At 35.9% G+C, this 18,800-nt stretch overlaps 1 protein-coding gene across 1 annotated transcript; it reads right to left on the bottom strand.

Moving 5' to 3' along the window:
- Positions 1-860: 860 nt before the first annotated feature.
- LOC129357077 (potassium voltage-gated channel subfamily KQT member 1-like) lies at positions 861-18,083 on the bottom strand (the record flags this gene model as incomplete). Its single annotated transcript, XM_055026595.1, is given in 6 exon segments — positions 861-957; positions 2,435-2,513; positions 2,959-3,085; positions 9,481-9,571; positions 17,729-17,897; positions 17,900-18,083. Coding segments are annotated over 6 exon segments (747 nt in total), but the record flags the coding sequence as incomplete, so codon positions are not given.
- Positions 18,084-18,800: the final 717 nt, after the last annotated feature.

Raw genomic sequence — 18,800 nt, 5'->3', positions numbered from 1 at the left:
TTTGAAGATTGTAATTTTGAAAGTATAACTTGAATAACATGAGTATATAAATAGATCGATACAGTGTGCTTTTGCTTTATCTTACATTGCTTCATATGCATTTGCTTTGTATTTACACTGTTTTAATGAGTAACTTTTAACAACCTATAAAAAGGCACCAGATGTTACACCTGATGTTATTACTCAAGATTAATAGAAAAGTACAAAAATGTACTTATTAAATCACCATCTGACACTGTCAATTTAAAAGTAGTCTTTGTGAACATCTTGTTTTATCTGTTTAACATTTTTACAAAGCTGTCAACATCAACAATCTCCGTTTGGAAAAGGTCTCTGCACCAATATTAACTGCCTTCATATCTAAGGTCAGCAGCTGTCGATACCCTCAGCAGCAAAAAGTGATATAGTCATCATGAAGGCAAGGAAGAACAGCAGTGGCCCTGAATGAGTAAAATTCCTGACACCCTGCTCATCACTCATCACTTTCATATGGACATTAAAGGCAGCGACCATGGCCACTGGGGATAATCACAGCCACCTCTGTGTCTCGGTTAAATGACACCCTGGAGAAAGACATAATCCTTTCCAGCTAATGTGTCTATAAAACTGAAAACCTAACCATGTTCATAATTGAGCTTTTTTTTTGTACTTCTCTGCTCTGAATACTATTTTGACCATATGATGTATATTCATATGAAGACCATCTATTTCATTGCACAGTGAGAAAAATAATACCTGATGTGAGAGGCTATTACTCCCAGATGGAAAGTCCCCAGCATATTTATAATAGTCTGAAATCCCGTGACAGGAATGACTGTGGACTTGAAATATACAACACATTTAGAGCTGTGATTTTGTACCTGCCGATGGATGAAGACAACTGAGCCCAGGAGACGCCAGGTTCCTCCCTGCCTGTCAACATGCAGCATTCGCAGGATCTGCAGGAAGCGAATCCCTCTGGAAAAATGCAACACTTTTACCTGCTGACAATATATGTTTGCCAAATACAAGTAGACATCCCAGTGCAGACAATAGCATGGAAGTATAATAGATGTTACATAATTTAGCTGCTAATGAAATGCACCAAATGACTTTAAGGTTAGGGTCATGTGGAGGACAGCTGCCACTCTAACCTGGTGTTCTACATTGCCTTGCAAAATTATCCCTACATCATAATCTTGCCCAAAGTTTCTCAAGTTACAACCACTAACTTTTCAGTAATGATGTAAGATTTTATGTTATAGACCAATGGAGAAGAGCCAAATTGTAAAGTGAAAGGAAGTTTTACCTGATACTCATTTTTACAAGCAAAAATCTGAAACTGTGGTGTATTTGTGTTCGATTAACAGACAGGTCAAGATAACAATCTGAAGACATGTAAAGAATGTTTCAGTTTTAAAATAATAGCCCAGATTTCAAGATCTCACAGAACATTGTCAAATCCATAATCTTAAAAGAGCATGGCACAATTTCAAACCTAGTTGTTAGTTATAGATTTGAACTGAAAGACCAGACAAAAAGACCAGCAGCTAAAAAGCCAATGAGAAAGTGGATGTAGCTCCACATGTCCATAGTTCAGGTGTTGACGGTACAAATATTGGTCATGCCACAAATCGGATTTTAATTTCAGAGTGGCAAGAAGAAGATAGTTTTTGAAAGAAAACCGATAGAACTCCTGTTTGCAGTTTGAAATACCAATAGAGGAAGCACAGCCAGGATGCAGAACACAGGATGCAGCACAGTGTGCTCTGCTCAATGAGGCATACATGTAATTTTCTGGTGTTATATGCTATATGAAGCAGGAAACTAAGAATGCACATTGCCCTGACCACATTGTCCCTACAATAAAACATGGCAGTGGCAGCATCATCCAGTGAGAAAGCTTTTCTTCAGAATAACAAAGAAGCTCATCAGATTGGAAGGTGGATCAAGCGAAATATAGCAGTGCCAAGTTTTGAAAATGCATGTTCATCTGGAATGGGTTTGTGAGAAATAATGGGAAAATACTTCAGCCTCTTGATATGCAAATCTGATTGGGCATGAATGTTAGCTTATCTTCAAAGTATGACTTCAAAGTATTGGGGAACTGCATATAGTTGCATTCCAGACTGCTCAGATTTTATTTGTTCACAGGCTTGTTCTTTTTTTCACAAATATGTTACTTTGTGTTGATCTGTTGCATAAAATTCCTTTGAAATACTGTCCAGTATGTGTATGTAATCGAAAACCCTGAAAAGGTTTTGGGAAATGAATACTTTTGCAAGGCATGCCTAGACACAATAGGACTAAAGTATTTTCAAGTATGATAGAAATTAACGAGGTACATTTTTATACCAATGGAGAAAAAGAGTTAAGGTCCTGGCAGTCACTCTAAAACGGGACTCTAAAGAGTTTATGTCTTACATTGTCTGCCTGAACACATAAAATTACTTACCTTACTGCAGAGGTGGCAAAAACCTGGCCTTTCGAGCCCACTGACAACACAACTATCGAAGCGACAACCACTATCAGATCTGTGATAATGAAGCACATGAATCTTTGTTTAAATTTGGCATAGTTAGGGACATGAACATATTGGAGTTGTTTATCAATGAGATAACAGGGGTTTATTTTAGGATAGAAACAAATAAAAAAAAAAAGAAAATTGGCTTTTTAAAAATTCAAGTAATTATGTTAATCAGGTAAAATGTGAAAGTGTGAGTAATAATAATATTCACAGTGGCACATTTAAGAATAAGCACCTGGAGGCACAAATCTCAACAATAGAATCTAAACGTAAGAAAATATTGCAGTGACAGTTTTAATTTCATGCCGAATTTGTCTTAACTATCTCATTTAGGAAGAGGCTCAGGCTACATTGCCAGTTTTGTTTAAAAATTACAAGAGTGGGTGAGGAGTGACATGTCTGCTTGTGTGCATGGGTAGAGATATACAAGTGTATGGGGATTGTGTTTTCACCTATAATAGATATTGGCTTCCTGGCAAAGCGTAGTCGGCCCCAGATGCCAACATATTTACTGCGGCAGCCTGCGGACCAAATGCGGACAAAATATTCCACACCGAAGAACACCACAAGGACGATTTCCTGTTAGACAAATGAGGCAGAGGGACAGAAGGATAGAAAACAAACATCAGATGTTGTTGCAGGTTACTTGGTGCAACAGCACCTGAACAGCTGTTCAGGTTTTGTACCTCCTTTGCTTTAAAACAAATATGGTTAAATTATAAATGTGAGCTCTCTGTAAAGCTTTTCACAGTGTCTTAATCTTGTCACACAATTAATTAAGGATATTGATTCTCCCTCAGAAGAGACACCATTCGTTAATGTTTCATTCGTGTCACCTCATTGATGAGTTCTCCGACTCGGCTACAGTGCACTTGTGCCTGATTAATATGTGACCAAGACATGCTTGTTCAAAGAATTTATCCGTATTGTGTTGTTTTTAAAGAAGGGTTCTTCAGATTGTTTTTCATCTGATTTTTCTATCAGGATCCCTCTTGGAGAAAATTATTACCGTTGAAGATTGTGATTTTCTGATGTAAATAGAGATATAGATTTTAGAAAAGATGGATGGAGCAACAGAATATGACCTAATTATTGAGTGTACCTGAGCAGATAAGCAATTTGTTTGTGTTTAACTGGCACCAAATTATGGAATTGTCCTTTGATTCATCTGCTGTCTATATGTAGCTAATTCTGATTTACTGGTGCATGATATCTATTGGTTGCTTGATCATTTTTAAAGGTGACATCTATGGTTAGGTACCATGGAAAAGGCTTAGTATTGTATTTAAACAGTGCAAATATATACAAATATAGACAAATTAGAAAAAAATATGTATTTCAGAGCAACCTGTATAAAAAGTAGGCCAAGTTCATATCTGGTAATATGCAACACATTCCATTCAAACCAGTTATTCCATTTCAATCTAATTCATTACAGAATTCATAACATACACTCTAACTTGATCTACTTCAGTTCTTTTACCTGAACTGGATTGGTATAGTTCTAATACTTAATAACAAGGAATATAAGTGTTAAACTTCATAAAATATCTTAAAGTTGGCCAGAGTTGCTTTTATTGCACTGAGGACAAAATAATATTTGTAGTAATTGCACCTTATAGATAGTAACCTGCACCTTCAAGGTAAGGAGAACACATTCACGTTCTAAAACAAGATGGCTCTCTGTTGGAAAAGTGGTTTGAATTTTATTTTTTTTTTTCCAATCTGTTTTGTGAATTTTAAAAGCTGAAGTTGCTCAAAATGAATTTTCTGAATTGGAACTGTAACAACATGCTTCTGACTTCCAGAAAGAGGACATAAGATATGTGAACCAAACCTCTTTGACTACAACTGAAATTATAATCAATGAAGCAGAAATCTTGCTTATTCTAAAGCTACCATTTAAGCCCTTTAATTTTTCTCATTTTTTTTCTGCACAACAGGTCGCTACTTGCATGGACAGTCTCATTTGACTACATACATCTCACAATATTTACAGTTATGGAGCTGCTCTAACCAGCTATCTCTGGTTGGTCCTATTGGTCTAAGCAACGCTATGATATTTTAGTATCTAGGCCTGACCACACATTACCGTTGGACAGCATATTTAAATCTTTCTCAGTTTACTTTATTGGATAGAAGTAACTTTCTAATCGCTGGTCTTCTGTCAAATTAGTGTCCAAAAGTTTCACCTTCTTGGTGCACACAACTCCACATGCTGCCAGTGCTGAACAAGCTCTGCGTTGGTGGAAACATGATTCATTAGTGCCCTCCTCTGGTGGAAATTAATTATTCTGTTTGATGGACACTTTCAAGGAATGTTCTTTGAGACATTCCTATCATATATTAGAACAACTTGGTGCAAAACGGAAGGGTTTCGTTGTTTTCTAAGCATAGCTAAAATAAGCATGACATATTTTTGTCATTGAAAATTGACAAAATAAAACGACAAACGCCTGCACATCTTTCCTTTTATAGCAATTTGCTAATCAGATTGGAAGGTTTTTCAGCAATGGAAAATACAGATAGTCTGTATTTTTATTCAATAACATGTTATGATTTTTAAAAAATCTTGCATAGAACAAATATGAATCTACCATTCTACACTGTCTAAAACTTTGCCCGCAAAGTTTGGAAAACATGTTTGTGTCAGTTACATATATTACTTCTATACTTCAATGTAATTCCATCTGTTCATTTTTTTTAATTCATGGTGATTGAATACAGTCAACACAATTGCCACATTACAATAAAGAAGGACTGCCTGGTGAGTCCAGTGAGTAGAAATTAATGAGCTTTTGTAAAATGCAGTTTCATCCAGCTATGTCTTTCATATTTGACAGCCATAAGGAAAAAGAACTGAGAGAAAGTCAATAGCCGCATTGATTTCTTTTTTATGATGACACTATCTACGGAGTGAATGAAGAGAATACACTAAAGAGTTCTGACAAATGGTGTTTCCATGTTGAACTGCACATTTTTTAGCAGTGTTCTTAGTAGTGCTTTCTTTATCAGAGTCAATGAATATAAAATAGCACCGTTTGAAAAGAAATTGGATGAATATATGTTTAATTGTACTTCCGGAAGCTAATGTTCAGCCAACTGTTTCATTTCCTAATTTAATCATTGGTGGTTTTTACATCGCGGTTGAAAAATAAGCTGCCTTTCCAAAGAAAAAGCAACAAACCAACAGTGAGGGATAAAAAATATGCACAAACCATTTTTATTCACTTAAATCTGTAGGATATTAGTCAAAGGAAGCTAATGTGTAATCACAAATTGCCAAATTAGTCAGACCAAACTGTGACTTTTTAGCTGTATCTTCATCTGTATTTTATTAGGTCTTTTTCATAATTTAACACAGAAGGTACAGAAGGAAATGTTCTGCAAGTGTGTGATGAGCTATAAAGAGGAATACCTTTGAACTGGAAATGTTACTTAGAAGAAAGGCAAAAGGCCAAACATTGTTTTTGCTTTCTTTGCAAATTATGACTTAGTATCTAGGCCTGACCACACATTACCCTTGGACTTACAGTAGAACATATAGCCAGCTGTTTTTGAAAAAATAAAAATAAATAAATGGTTAGCACTAAAAAATCTAAAACCCATTTATGAAATTAATGACAAGATTTAAGACATAACCAAAACATCATATTTGAATCAGAATTTAAAGTCAAATTGTATATTTTAACAATGTAAGTTACTTCAGATTGTTTTGAAGTTGATTTTAGGCTTGTGTGTATTTTACATCCTAATAGTTACAATAGGAGGCTACATCATTAAGGTTCTCCCTCTTATTTCATGGAAGTTTTATAGATATATGGGGAAATATGTTGCATAAGACATGTCTACTTTCCAAAATCATAAATTAAGATGTCAATATGAAACTGTCTTCAAGTGTGTTAAAGTAACAACTTAATATCCACTCAAACTGAGAAATAGGTGATCTTAGCGATGTAGCTAACCTTTGTAATGGCTGAATTTCAACTCACATTGTGTTTAAATTGAAATCATTTTCAGCTGTGTGAAAAAGTCAGCTTGAGGGGACATCTTTCTGAAAAGATTGCGAAGACTGGCCCATTTATATGATTTCAGAGGAAATCCATTTGACAGATAAGCAACACTGGTGCCCAAGCTACACTAATGCCTTGTGAAGCCAGTTTCATAGATAATCGAGAAGGCTGGAGCGGAAGTCACTGCACATGGTTACTGCAAGGAGTCTAGTAGATTTTCTGACCTCGTTTTAATCAGGATCATCAGGGATGTGTTGTGTGTTCCTTTGTATCTTGGGCAAATCATAATCTGATGTTCATCTATGAAAATATACAGCCATGCTAGTGATTTCACTGTAGTGATAAAGCTGGAATAAGTCATGCAATTAAAATAAATCTCAGTTTTATCTTATTTCCAATTCATTCTAATGTGCTGATTAATATTGTTCTCTTTTTTTTTATTTAAGTACAAATAAATACATTTAAGTTTGTTTGATTTGCTAACATAAAATAAAGTTTTTGAATGTGGCAGAGGATTTTTTAGTACTCCATTAAAAGACAGATATTTGTGAATAAAGATATAACAATTAAAAAGACTAAAACCAATACATCTTTCTAACCTCTAAGTCACATAATGATCACAGGTCCACCTTTTACTGCTCCTGCTCTTCCATTTTCTCTCATTATAGAAGCCACAAGGAGAACAATAAATCTAGGATTCCTCCCAAAGTCATTTCCCCCACGCAGAGTCAAAGTCCCAGAGTTCCTCACGGCAACATCTTTGACCCAAATCAATCATCATTTTACATGCAAACTTTGTTTATACCCCCACTTATGTAATTTCTTAGAAGAAAAGGAAATCAGCAATTGGGTAAAAAAAAAATAAAAAATCTTTATTACTCATTAAAATTTGAAGTGAAACATTTTATATCTCACCAAGGCATTGGGAGTATATGTCAGAATTACAATTCACTGTAAAATTTGACTCATTTGTTTAAATGATCCATGTTTTGCATCCTAAAAAGTGAAAAAAAAAAAAAATAAATCTTTGGAGCAGACTGCCAAGCATCTGACCAAAAGCACATCAGCCAGAGTTGCACCTCAAAGCACAGTGTGGTCTCTGTTAACCTTGAGTGTGAAGGAAGAAAGAAGGAATATAAAAAGAAAGGCTTATGTTGTAGAGGAGGAACGAATGAAGGAGTGGGGGGGTCAGAGAAATTCTCCCAACTAGAAAGCACCAAGCATTAAACAATCCCCCTGGGTCAGAGAACGAAACAGATGAATGTCTGGGATTTCTAGAGGTTCAGTCGTAAATATTAATTATTCATTATCTGAGTTGAGAAGAAGAATAGGAAGATTAAACATCTCCTGAGGGGAAACCTAAGGTGGAAAATATTTTTGCAAAGGAAATGTATATTTCCTGATTGTGTGATAATGATAAACTTACAATTCTTCATTTTAATTACAGATCCACACAATCATGTTTTACTGTTTTCCTCATGAAGCTGATAATATACTTCTAGGATCTGGCACCTAATGTAACAGCTCAAGAAGCACTCGTTCTCATCTCATCCAAATATTCTCAATCCAAGGTGAACTTGTCACATGTAGCACTCTTCATTTCTACACACAGCAAATTTTCAGCTCTTTTATTCCTTAAACGGGATTTTCTTTCATCTGAGTTTGAGGGACTGAGCCCCCACCAAACATTCCCCTGGCTGAGAAGAATGGGGTTAAGTTTATCCCTTTAAATATTGATTTTAGATGAGTTGCGTTAGCTCTGTTAAGGCAGCAGGACACACTGAAATTGTTTTTAAAATGCCTTATGTAGTTCCATTTAAGTAGTTTTATTTGAGTCCGATTTTTTAGCCTATATCCAATAATGTTACTTTTAAGGACATGAGATTAGATTTTTTTACATTAAGCATTTAACCAATTCATTGACAGAAGTCCAAAATGAACTTAATCTGAATCGCTCAACTGAGGCAAATAATACCTACAATAACTAATACGGCAATTTACATCCAAGGAATAGTCATTATTATTTTTTGTGAGGAAGAAGAGTCTTTGCTACCTGCCACTGGCATACTGTCTATTGGAATTTAGCTTTATTCAATCACAGAGGAAGTGTTCATATTTACAGAGTATTCATCCGCACATATTGTATTTACTTGATTAAACCTATCCAGAGTGTAAAGCAGGATAAACTTCAAGCCATTGGAAGACAAACAACCGTCGGCACATGCAGAATGGCACTTTGAAGCATCAAATAGTGGTCTTCGATTGTGGGTGGAAACTGGAAAACCTCGAGAAATGCCACACATTTATAAACAAAAGACATAAACTCCACACTGAAAGGCAAGTTCTTTCACAGAATGTTAAAATATCTGTCTTTGCAGAGATTTTAACATTTAACTTCGAGCTCTGTTTCAAGAGGGTTATTCTTTTCTCTACAACACAGCCTTAGATACCATTTACTTAGAGGTGATGGTAATTATCTAGATGAAATTCACAAAGCTTGATGATGACAGTGATATTGATGGATGTGCAGATCAAAAGAAATCCTTCTTTGTTTTTGCACTGATTGAGTCAAAAATAGCTACTGTGTGCACTGTCAAAATAAACTTGCTGAGCCAATATAATATGTTTTTAATATGATCTTTTTGTCACCTTTGTTTTAAATACCAATGATTATTGCTTTTGGGGCCATTTTTAACTTAGGTTTACCAGAGTATTCATGTAAGCTGAGTTTATCACACTTTGTAATGTTTTCATAAATAATTATATACTCAGATGGAGATTGCACCTGTAGGATATATTCCCATGACAAAAGTGATATTTTTATGTTATGACTGTTCTGACATTGTATTTACATTACAGCCTTATATTCTCCCTTCTTTATGTTTTCTTGGCACTTGACTTGCGTTTCATTTTGCTGTATTTTTCTATTAGGAATGTCTGAATATTTGAATCTAAACTTACCATCCAGAAGAGAGTTGTGTGAGCCAGAGCTTGGAATTGGTCGATGGTAGAGAGGACACTGAGGATCAGACAGGCCAGTACTATGAGGAACCTGTATAGATCAAAGCAGAAAATGTCTTGATTGAAATGTTGTTTATGTTAGAAGTCACTTTCTATATTCCTGTGGGAGCTGTGTCTATAATTAAGCTGAACTGAACCTTCTACACCAATAAAAAAAACACTTCTCAAATCAAAGCTCTATGTTGCTTGCAGTCTGTCAGGCAAACATGAATCTCCTCAATCCCTGCTCATATTTATGTCAACATTTCAGATTCTGATCAAAAGTGAAAAGCCTTAACTCAACTTTGGTGTTTTTAGTTCAAGTATCTGACAAAAAACTGGGGAAACTGCTCTAAAGGGAAAACTGAACTTTTAGAAAATGTATGCACTTAAATGCAAAGAACATGCAGAATGTGTCACATGTGCATATAGTGAATTTTACAACCCACTTACACTATCTCTAAGTACTAAATTACTCTTTAACCAATATCCCTCTTGAGTTGAAAAGTGCTTCAAAATGTGACTACAAAAAGATGTTCAAAACCCTTCAAGCTACTTATAATAAAAGCCACAATTCTTCAAGTAAAGGCTTGAAGCTGCTTTGACACTTCACCACAGAAAGAAGTAGCATCAATATAAATCCAGTTCTGACTCTTAGAGATTACGGATTTAGGGATGAACTTGATTTCATGAGTCTTTTTATGAACATGTTTTGAGATCTGAATAAAAAGAGTTGTTTGTTTTTGAAATTCAAATGTAGTAACTTGCAACCAGAAATGAAAATCAGAATACAGTCTGCTTCCCTGTGTATATCATTTTTCAGAGATTTTCATAAAAGTCAATATGAGGGATCCTTTTCAATTTCAATCGAAGAAGAGGAAGTCAGGCAAGCAGGGTGAACTGCAATATAACTCACGAGTCCATCTCAACTTATTTTCTTGCTCTCATGTGTTTCAACCCATCAAGTAGGGCCAGAGCTCCTGTTTTCATTTCATTTGCTTCAGTTTTGTCTCTGTTATCACCGCTAAATTTGGATGAAGGTGTTTCAGCGGTTCAGCTATTTACCAGGTAAAATAGAAAATGAACGTTTTATGAAATTTTGCAGAAAGGTTGACATTGAAGGAAGGACAAACTCATTATTCTGCTGGCAAGAGGTGGTGAGAAATGTGAGGATAAAAGCTTGAACGAAAGTGAATGAAATAGGAGATTGTGAATAAATCCAAAGGCTTGTTTTATTCTTGTGATTCATTGACCTATATAGGAAGCAGCATGCAGTTAACATGGAATTAGAAGTAAATGTGATTTGCATAACAGCCGATAAGAAACGATCTGCCAGATGCTTTTCTTCGTCTATTATTGACAAGAGTGCAAAAAAATTACTGTAATGACATCATCAATTATTTTTTATACCCATCTAATCTTACTCAAGGTCACAAGGAAGATGGAGCCTATCCTAGCTTTAGGGTTTCCACACATCACTTAAAATGTGGAGTCATCCAATATTTAATGTGTGTCCCATATTTCTGAGTTATAAACACAGGATCTTCTTGGACATCATCTTTACCATATCAACGAGTAGTATAGCTGCATACACTGACTCTCTTAGATACACCTCACCTAGACTCTCTTTGCCTTCAAAAGTGCCTGAGTCCTTTATGGCACAGATTCAACAAAGTGTCAGAGACATTCCACAGTGATTTTAGTACATATTGACTCGATAGCAAAATGCAGTAACTGAAGATTGGTTGCTTGCATATCCCTGATAGGAATGTTCTGTTTCACCACATTCCAGAGGTATTCTATTGGATTGAGATTTGTTGACTGTGGATGTCATTGGAGTACAGTCAACTTACTATGATGTTCAAGAAATTGGCTTAAGGGCATTTAAGCTTAGACATGAAAGTTAGAAAATTGTCTGGTCTGTCTGACTTTTCAAACAGACCTAAGAAGACACTGTTGCAGTAATCAATGCTACTAAAGAATTCACTATTTGGTTAATTGACTGTGTTCTTCTTATTCTGAAACTAAACACAAAGGCAGATATTTCCCAACATCAATTTATTAGTAAGTAATACTACCAGGTCAAAATCACAAGGTTTCTTTTTCACAAGAAACCTGCTTGTGAAAAACAAGGATGTGCAGTACATATTGCAAAGTGGTTATATAATATATCTGCAATCTAATAGACTTCCCTGCCTTTTTATATCTGCAGCAGTGAACTAGAAACATGCATCACTCAGCAAGTACTTGACAGGTCAGAACTTTATTTCATCTATTTTTTACCTCCTTTCTGTTTGATCATTTCAACACCTGCTTTGTTTGTGGAATAAGAAAAGCTGAAATTTTAAGCATTGTATTTTCTGAACATGTGAGGGGTTGTCTTGTCTACATATATTTAGTGCAATCCTCTCTTAGAATCAGGGGCAGAAATAAAGCACATCACCTTTTAAAAACAGAGGATGCAGTATCTTGTTGTGTTGAGAAACCCCAAAAGAATTGTTAAAGTAATTCTAAACAAAAAAAATAAAAAAAATCTTTATGAACCCCAATTTTGACAGAGAAATAGTAGCACAATCCAGAGTTTACTCCATGCTGCAATCTTGAGAGTGTTAAACCCAAAAGAGATTACTAACCTATGATTGATGTGGAAACAGACAAGGGAATTCACAGAATTGAACGTGAGCTTGATTTTTTTATGTATAATGTTTGCTACTGTTTTAGTTGCTGCCTATTTTAATACTTAGTCAAAATTGACTATTCAGTGTTTACAGTAAGCTTTGGACCTCTCGTACTCATTGCTCATTCAGACTGGGGTCTTAGGAAGTAACACTTTTTAACATTATCTTTAGGCAAAATAAATCCCGTATGAATGAAACCCAGTGAAGAGTTTTATTGTAAAAAAAAATTAAAAAAAAATGAAACACTCAGGTTTCACCCTGACATAGCTAAAAAGCTATAAGCTAATGGCACATTATCAGATTCTGTGGATTGTGTTACTTTCAGATGAATATCTCATACTGCTATAAGCTTCAGGATTAATAAAGAGACGATGTAGATTCTCCCTTTGATCCCCATTACTCTTGTTAACCCATATACTAGATAATGGTAATTTACTGAACAAGTAGAATAATCACCATCTCAATGAGTTGCTGCTCTCCAGAGCAGAAAACATGTGGCTGTTATAACACTGCTGAGTTTGGAAATGATGACATTAACTAGATCTACTGCAGAGTCACTCTGTGTTATCACTGCAGAGCAGACGGACATGGATCCTGTGCATAGCTGTGAGCATCCAAATTGTAACGTTTACATTATCCTCTCAGTGCACCTGGATGATATGTGTGAGCGAACCTTAAAATGGTGACAGCTGCAGACTAAATCTACACAATGAAGACTGAAATATCAAGGTAAAAAGTCACAAATGTCGAAATGCCTGCTGAATTACAGTGAGTCAAGTCAAGGAAACAGCTTTAAGACATCTGAGACGCCATTAGTTGAAGGTATAACTAAATTAAATTTCAGGAAATTGGCAGGAAGTAAGAAAAAGCAACAAAAAGGCTTATAAAAGAAAACAATGGAAAGACAATGCATCCAGAAAAGCTTCAATGCAGAACAATGGAGAAGCAAACAATTCAACTTTGTGTCCATCTCATGACACATGGTGATACTTCAAAGTCAAGGAATTTTACCCAGCATCAATTTTTCCTTTTTTTTCTCCATTTAAACATTGACAATATGTCAAATTCAGAAAATGCGTAAATGTTTGCACGTGGAATAGTGTATCTTTAAACCAAAAAGTGAAACTTTCACAAAGCGTGACATTTTATGACATCAATAAGAATTTAGTCCTTTGTCTTGTCTTTGAAGATTTCAACTTGTACTAAAGAATCATAAGTAATCACAGAGTTAATCCTATTCGAGTAGACCTGATGGAAAGTATGTGTAGCAACAGTTTTGTTTGCACTACGAAGACCCTTATCACTTCTTGCTACTGCTTCCCGTTTATTGAAGTCCAGCCAGGAATCCAAATGCCCCCCCTCTGTGCTAACACACACACACAGAGTCAAAAACGTGCACACCACACGTCAACACAGATAAAAGACCGAGGAGGGATCTGCTCAGGGCTGCTGGATAACACCACTAAAGCAGATGGTCCTGTCTGAAATGACTAAACATGGAGACAAAACAACACAGTAAAAATGACACTGGAGTCCCCTAAATTCAGTCCCCAGGATGTTGCATATGTAAATGAAAGTATGTTTGTCTTCTGGAAAATGAAAAGTAAAATAGCTGTGATAAATATTTAATCACTGGTCATTGCATGTTTATGTCATTATATGTGTGACAGAAGCAGTGAGAAAAAAATAATAATAATGAAAAGAGACTCAACAGCAGAGGAGTCATTTTGTTATGGCAATAGCTATTTTTTCAGTGAAGCCCTATCTATTTTATTTTATGTCATTTGCAATGATGATAAACATAAACAATCCTGAGCTTTGATTGCTCAGTATTTATTTAGCAAAGACTTTCTAACTTGTCTTTCTCTCACCACTAACTGCTCTATCCTTCTACAATTTCTTTACCTCAAGACCCTTAGAAAATACAGCCTCTGTCTCTTTTTAGCACCCAAGAGCTTGGTGTAGCAACAGACAAAATAATACAAAGGCTCAGCAGCACAGGCTCCACTGAACTCTAAACAAAAGCTCAAAGCATTCCACCTATCTATTATTGATGGACAGGTTCACTTGCACTATGTTGTACTGTGTGTGTAGGAAAGCATAGAGTGAGAACTGGGGGTTACCCTACTGACCATGTCACTAGACACTATTATGTTTATTCCATCAAGAAATAATTCCTAAATTGATTTAAGGCTGTAACATAGATGGTGTAAATCTTTGTCAAATTATCTGTCCAAAGTGCAGTCAGTATGTAAATAATAGGTAAAACAATGTTGATATTGTGGTTCACTGAAAATGTGAGCATCTGTTGAGTTAAATTGCAGATATTTCGGGGGGAAAGTTTGACAAGGTGTGTAACAACTGGAGCACCTTGAAAAGAAAAGAGAAAATCACACAATTGCAGTAAACAATAAAATAAAATACTAACAGTGAGTCAAAATGTGTCTCTAGTAAAGACGGGTAACGCTTTGTGATCTCTTAGTCTTTTTGTTAAATCATTGATGCATGTCTGAACTTCCTCCCTCTGACTGTTTGTCAGAATAAGTGGTTTAGTTTAATAGAGATGAGTCTGGAAAACACTGAGATATCCGTTTTCTTTTAACTCTCCCAGCTGACGCATCTACGCCCAGCATGTGGGGTGAATCCATGCTGCTGCTGACCAAAACATCCCATTTAGCTATTTGTCACTCGCACAGAAACACAAGGAAAAAGTTTTGCTGAAACAAAAAGGAGAACTAAATATGTACAACCATTCTATATTGCAGTGTTGCAATGGATGTTATCTGTTCCATGAAGCTAAATATGTACTTGTGCATATTTACATATTTTATGTACATATACTGTACACAAACAATGTTATTAATAATATTTACCATAATGGAACAGATCCTAAAGCCCAAGTTAAACTGTATCACCAAATGTATGTATATCCAAGTGCAAACACACAAGAAACATTCTGATAAGGCTTTGGGTCACTTTGATGTTTGAGTTCTGGGTCAATGACAAGAACATGGTTTTTCATAGCTGCTGTTCTCTCAAATATTTGCAAAACAAAGTTCTGTACTGAGCCCCAGATACCTACAGTAAGATTTCATATCACAAAACTGCATGCTGATCAATCACTCTCAGAATATCCAGTACATCTGATTATGATCTAGCTACAATTTATATAAGTATTTGCATAGTGCCTTGCTAAATGTTTTTACCATTTGAACTTTACCACGTTTTATCACAAAATATTCTCAGACTCTATGCAACCTTAGTGTATTTTATTGGAATTTTAAAAGATACACATGCAAAGTAATGCATAATTGGGATGTAAAACGAAAGCTATACAATGCCTCAAAATGGTTTTACTAATAAAAATAAAAAATGAAGGAAGCCAAATACAGTGAAATTGTGATAGAAATGTTCAAGTATGGGAATAACTTTAGAATGGCAGAGGTTCACCTTTTAGCAAACAACCATCTCAAACATATAACTATAAGTGCAAATAGTTTTATAATGGCTTAGTTAAAGTCCACATCTCCTTCCAGTTGAGAAGCCATTGAAAATGTATGTTTCCAGATATTCTAAATCTGTTTAAATGAACTTCAACTGTATTGCAAAGAAGAAAGGGCAAGAATTTAGCCTAGGCCTATGCAAAGCATGGAGTTTCATAAAGTAAGTCAAAAGACTTGAAGTTTTATCTTTGAAATGGGACTCTAAATAATATTGACTCAAATGCATGCTATGCTTTATTCATAAAAAACATTTAAAAACCATGTGTTTCCACATTTCTTTATCTATTTTATCTAATATTTTACAGTTATACAATATTTTGTGTTGAGTTATCATATAAAATTACAAAAATGATGTATTATAGTTTGAGGTGAGACATTGACAAAATGTGGAAAGGTTCAAGATATATAAATGCTTTTGCAAGGTTCCACATGCGGTTTCATATGTTTCTACAGAAAATGTGAATTCAATTGTATTGTCCCTCAAACCAAAGCTGTATTTTCCTGTAATGTCAATTGAAGGGGCCATGAAATATATCCTTTATTTAACTCTGACCTTGTTTCTATCCACAGCCGGCTAACACAAACACATTTGGACATATGAGACGTAGAAATCAGCCATGTAGACCTTTCATCACCACTTTTAGCACAAATGTGCAATTTCATGCTACAACCTGCTGCATCACTCTCACCAACCTTTTACAGTCTCTCACACTACTAAGCATCAACAATCAATACAAAAGCCATTGACATCATATTTGTTTTAGGGGGTGCAGGGAAAGGCCAATTTCATTAAACCCTTAGGCCAATAAAGTCATAACATTAGTGAAACAAGAACCTTCCAGTAACATGGCAAAGAATGCTCTCATGAAGAAAGTAGATGAGCTGCAGCAAACAGAAACATTGGACCCTAATAATGTAATGAAACTAGTAGTAATCAGTTTTTCTAAACATAAGAAGATCAAACAAACACAGAATTAAAAACTAACAACTATACACAACAAAAGATTGTTTTTCAAGAAATATCATTTAAAAATGCAGTAATTCAAGGTCTCATGAACAAAGACATTTTTTTTTATCTTAATGAGACATACCTGGTTGAATAAAGGCTACATACATACTTAACTGAACAAAGAACAGTGTTTAACCATATAATTTCCGTACTGAAATGCTCTGTGAACTTGCCATTTAAATATGCTGGAGTTGCATTACGTTTGCTCATGTTCCCTTTGAGTCACTCAGATTCTAACCCGCTCCGACAGGCCGCGTTCCTCAGTGTCCCCACCGACACCAGAGGGTCACAGGGTAGCAGGGCGAGACCGGGCCGCTGGCTCCTCCACAGCATGCATCCTGCCAAGTTTAGCTGCCCGCTATCAGTGCCAGCAAGCAGGGATGGACAGCACACATGGGGGTGTGCTAGAAAACCATATCCCACATTCCAAAACCTCTGGCTGGTTACCATCAAATGCATCCAGTTTAAAGCTTGTGAGTTTCATGAAAGTGGATTGCATCAATTCAAAACATAAACAGTGATTTCACTTGATTTCATCTTTGATGTGCAGAAACTAGAAAGAAAAGAAAAATAACATTGCATCTGGCAGTAAAGATTGTGTGTGTTTTTCAAAGGATCTCTGAATACAATCCAGTAAATTCTCAATGCATCTCTGGAAAATTAAATACAGATTGGTGCTTGGTCAAAAAAAATAAATAAATAACATGATTCCAAATTAAAAATGTGTGTAATAGTGTCATCTCAGTGCTCCCAACATTTCATAAATTTTAATGGATCACATTTATTTCCAGCCTAGTCCTTTCATCTTTCCCAGTGGAACCTGGAGATGCATGTCTATCTGATCAGCATTTTTCTTAAATTCAAAAGATGAACAGCTCCTTATTGCAAGACCTTCCAATGCAACACTTGCCAAGTGCAACTAACTGTCTGTTTAATTTGAATCTGTGTGTAATAATCCCACGAAATACCCCGCGAATCCAGAATTTTATACATAAAGAAGATTTGAGGAAAACACTTACACTGTGAAGTGATACATGAAGCACTTCCAGCCAGACGGCCTTTCCAGAAAGTTATACACCCGTCCCTGGATGTAGGCGCGGGTAACAGCTGGGCGAACCCCGGTGCTGTACACTGACATCCGCACAGACATCCGGGGATGAGACAGGTAGGGGTCCAGGTGACCAGGGGAGCTTCAACACGGGAGCTGCCTTCTCCTTGCATTGTGTCGTTGCTGCCCGCAGCTGTTCCTGATTCATGCCCATTAAATGCGGTTTCAGAGAGCTCCAAATCCGGTGGTCTCTTTCCACGTGCCTCTCCTGAAAACTTCCTGGAGTTCTTCGTGTTCTCCCGGCCGGGAGTAGAAGAAGTAGACATCTCGATCTTCTTTCTTTCTTCTATAGTTTAACTTTTTAACAGTTTTTTTTATTTATTTTATTTTCCGGTCACTGAGTTAAAATGACAAATGTTTGCCCATGTGCGCACACCTTCTGTTACGCGCCTGATCGCACCAAGACGCATAAAACTAGAGGAGGCTATAAACTCTGTTATTAATGCTCTAGATCACAAGGACGTTTTTTTTTTTCTCTTCCTGGAAATAACTTCCCGGTTCTCTGGGTTGTTCAGGAAATGACCGGTCCCAGACTTGAATGGGTGTCCCTTACCTCTTTAGAGCGCTTATCAGCCCGGAGTACTGTCACCAGGCGGTGCGCTGTGAGCCGCCAGCTATTCGGTCATTTGCCAATTGTATGGCTGTACTGTTGAAAAGCAATGCATAAGATGAACTCTAGCCTCTACAAAGAATAAGCATGATGTTTGTAGTAGGCTAAATAAATGAACATTTTAAATTTGCTATTGAACTCACATATTTGTAGAGTTAAATAAACTGGCAAGACTTTTGTAAAATCCCTTAACCTCATTTTAGATATATTTTGTAATCTCTAAAACAGCTTGATAAGGTCAGCTTTCATATTTATTGTATTTAGTTGGAGATCATTATTTGATCACCCTTCTAAACCTAATTTTTCAGAAACACATTCCTCTGCTGACATCACAGAGGGAACAAGGCAACTGACCAGAGTTTTATTTTTGCTA

Source organism: Poeciliopsis prolifica, unplaced genomic scaffold (genome assembly GCF_027474105.1).
Source record: "Poeciliopsis prolifica strain line A6 unplaced genomic scaffold, Auburn_PproV2 SCAFFOLD229, whole genome shotgun sequence".
NCBI classification, from domain to species: domain Eukaryota; kingdom Metazoa; phylum Chordata; class Actinopteri; order Cyprinodontiformes; family Poeciliidae; genus Poeciliopsis; species Poeciliopsis prolifica.
Note: the sequence above shows the minus strand (reverse complement) of the source record. Positions and strands in the feature narration are given on the sequence as shown.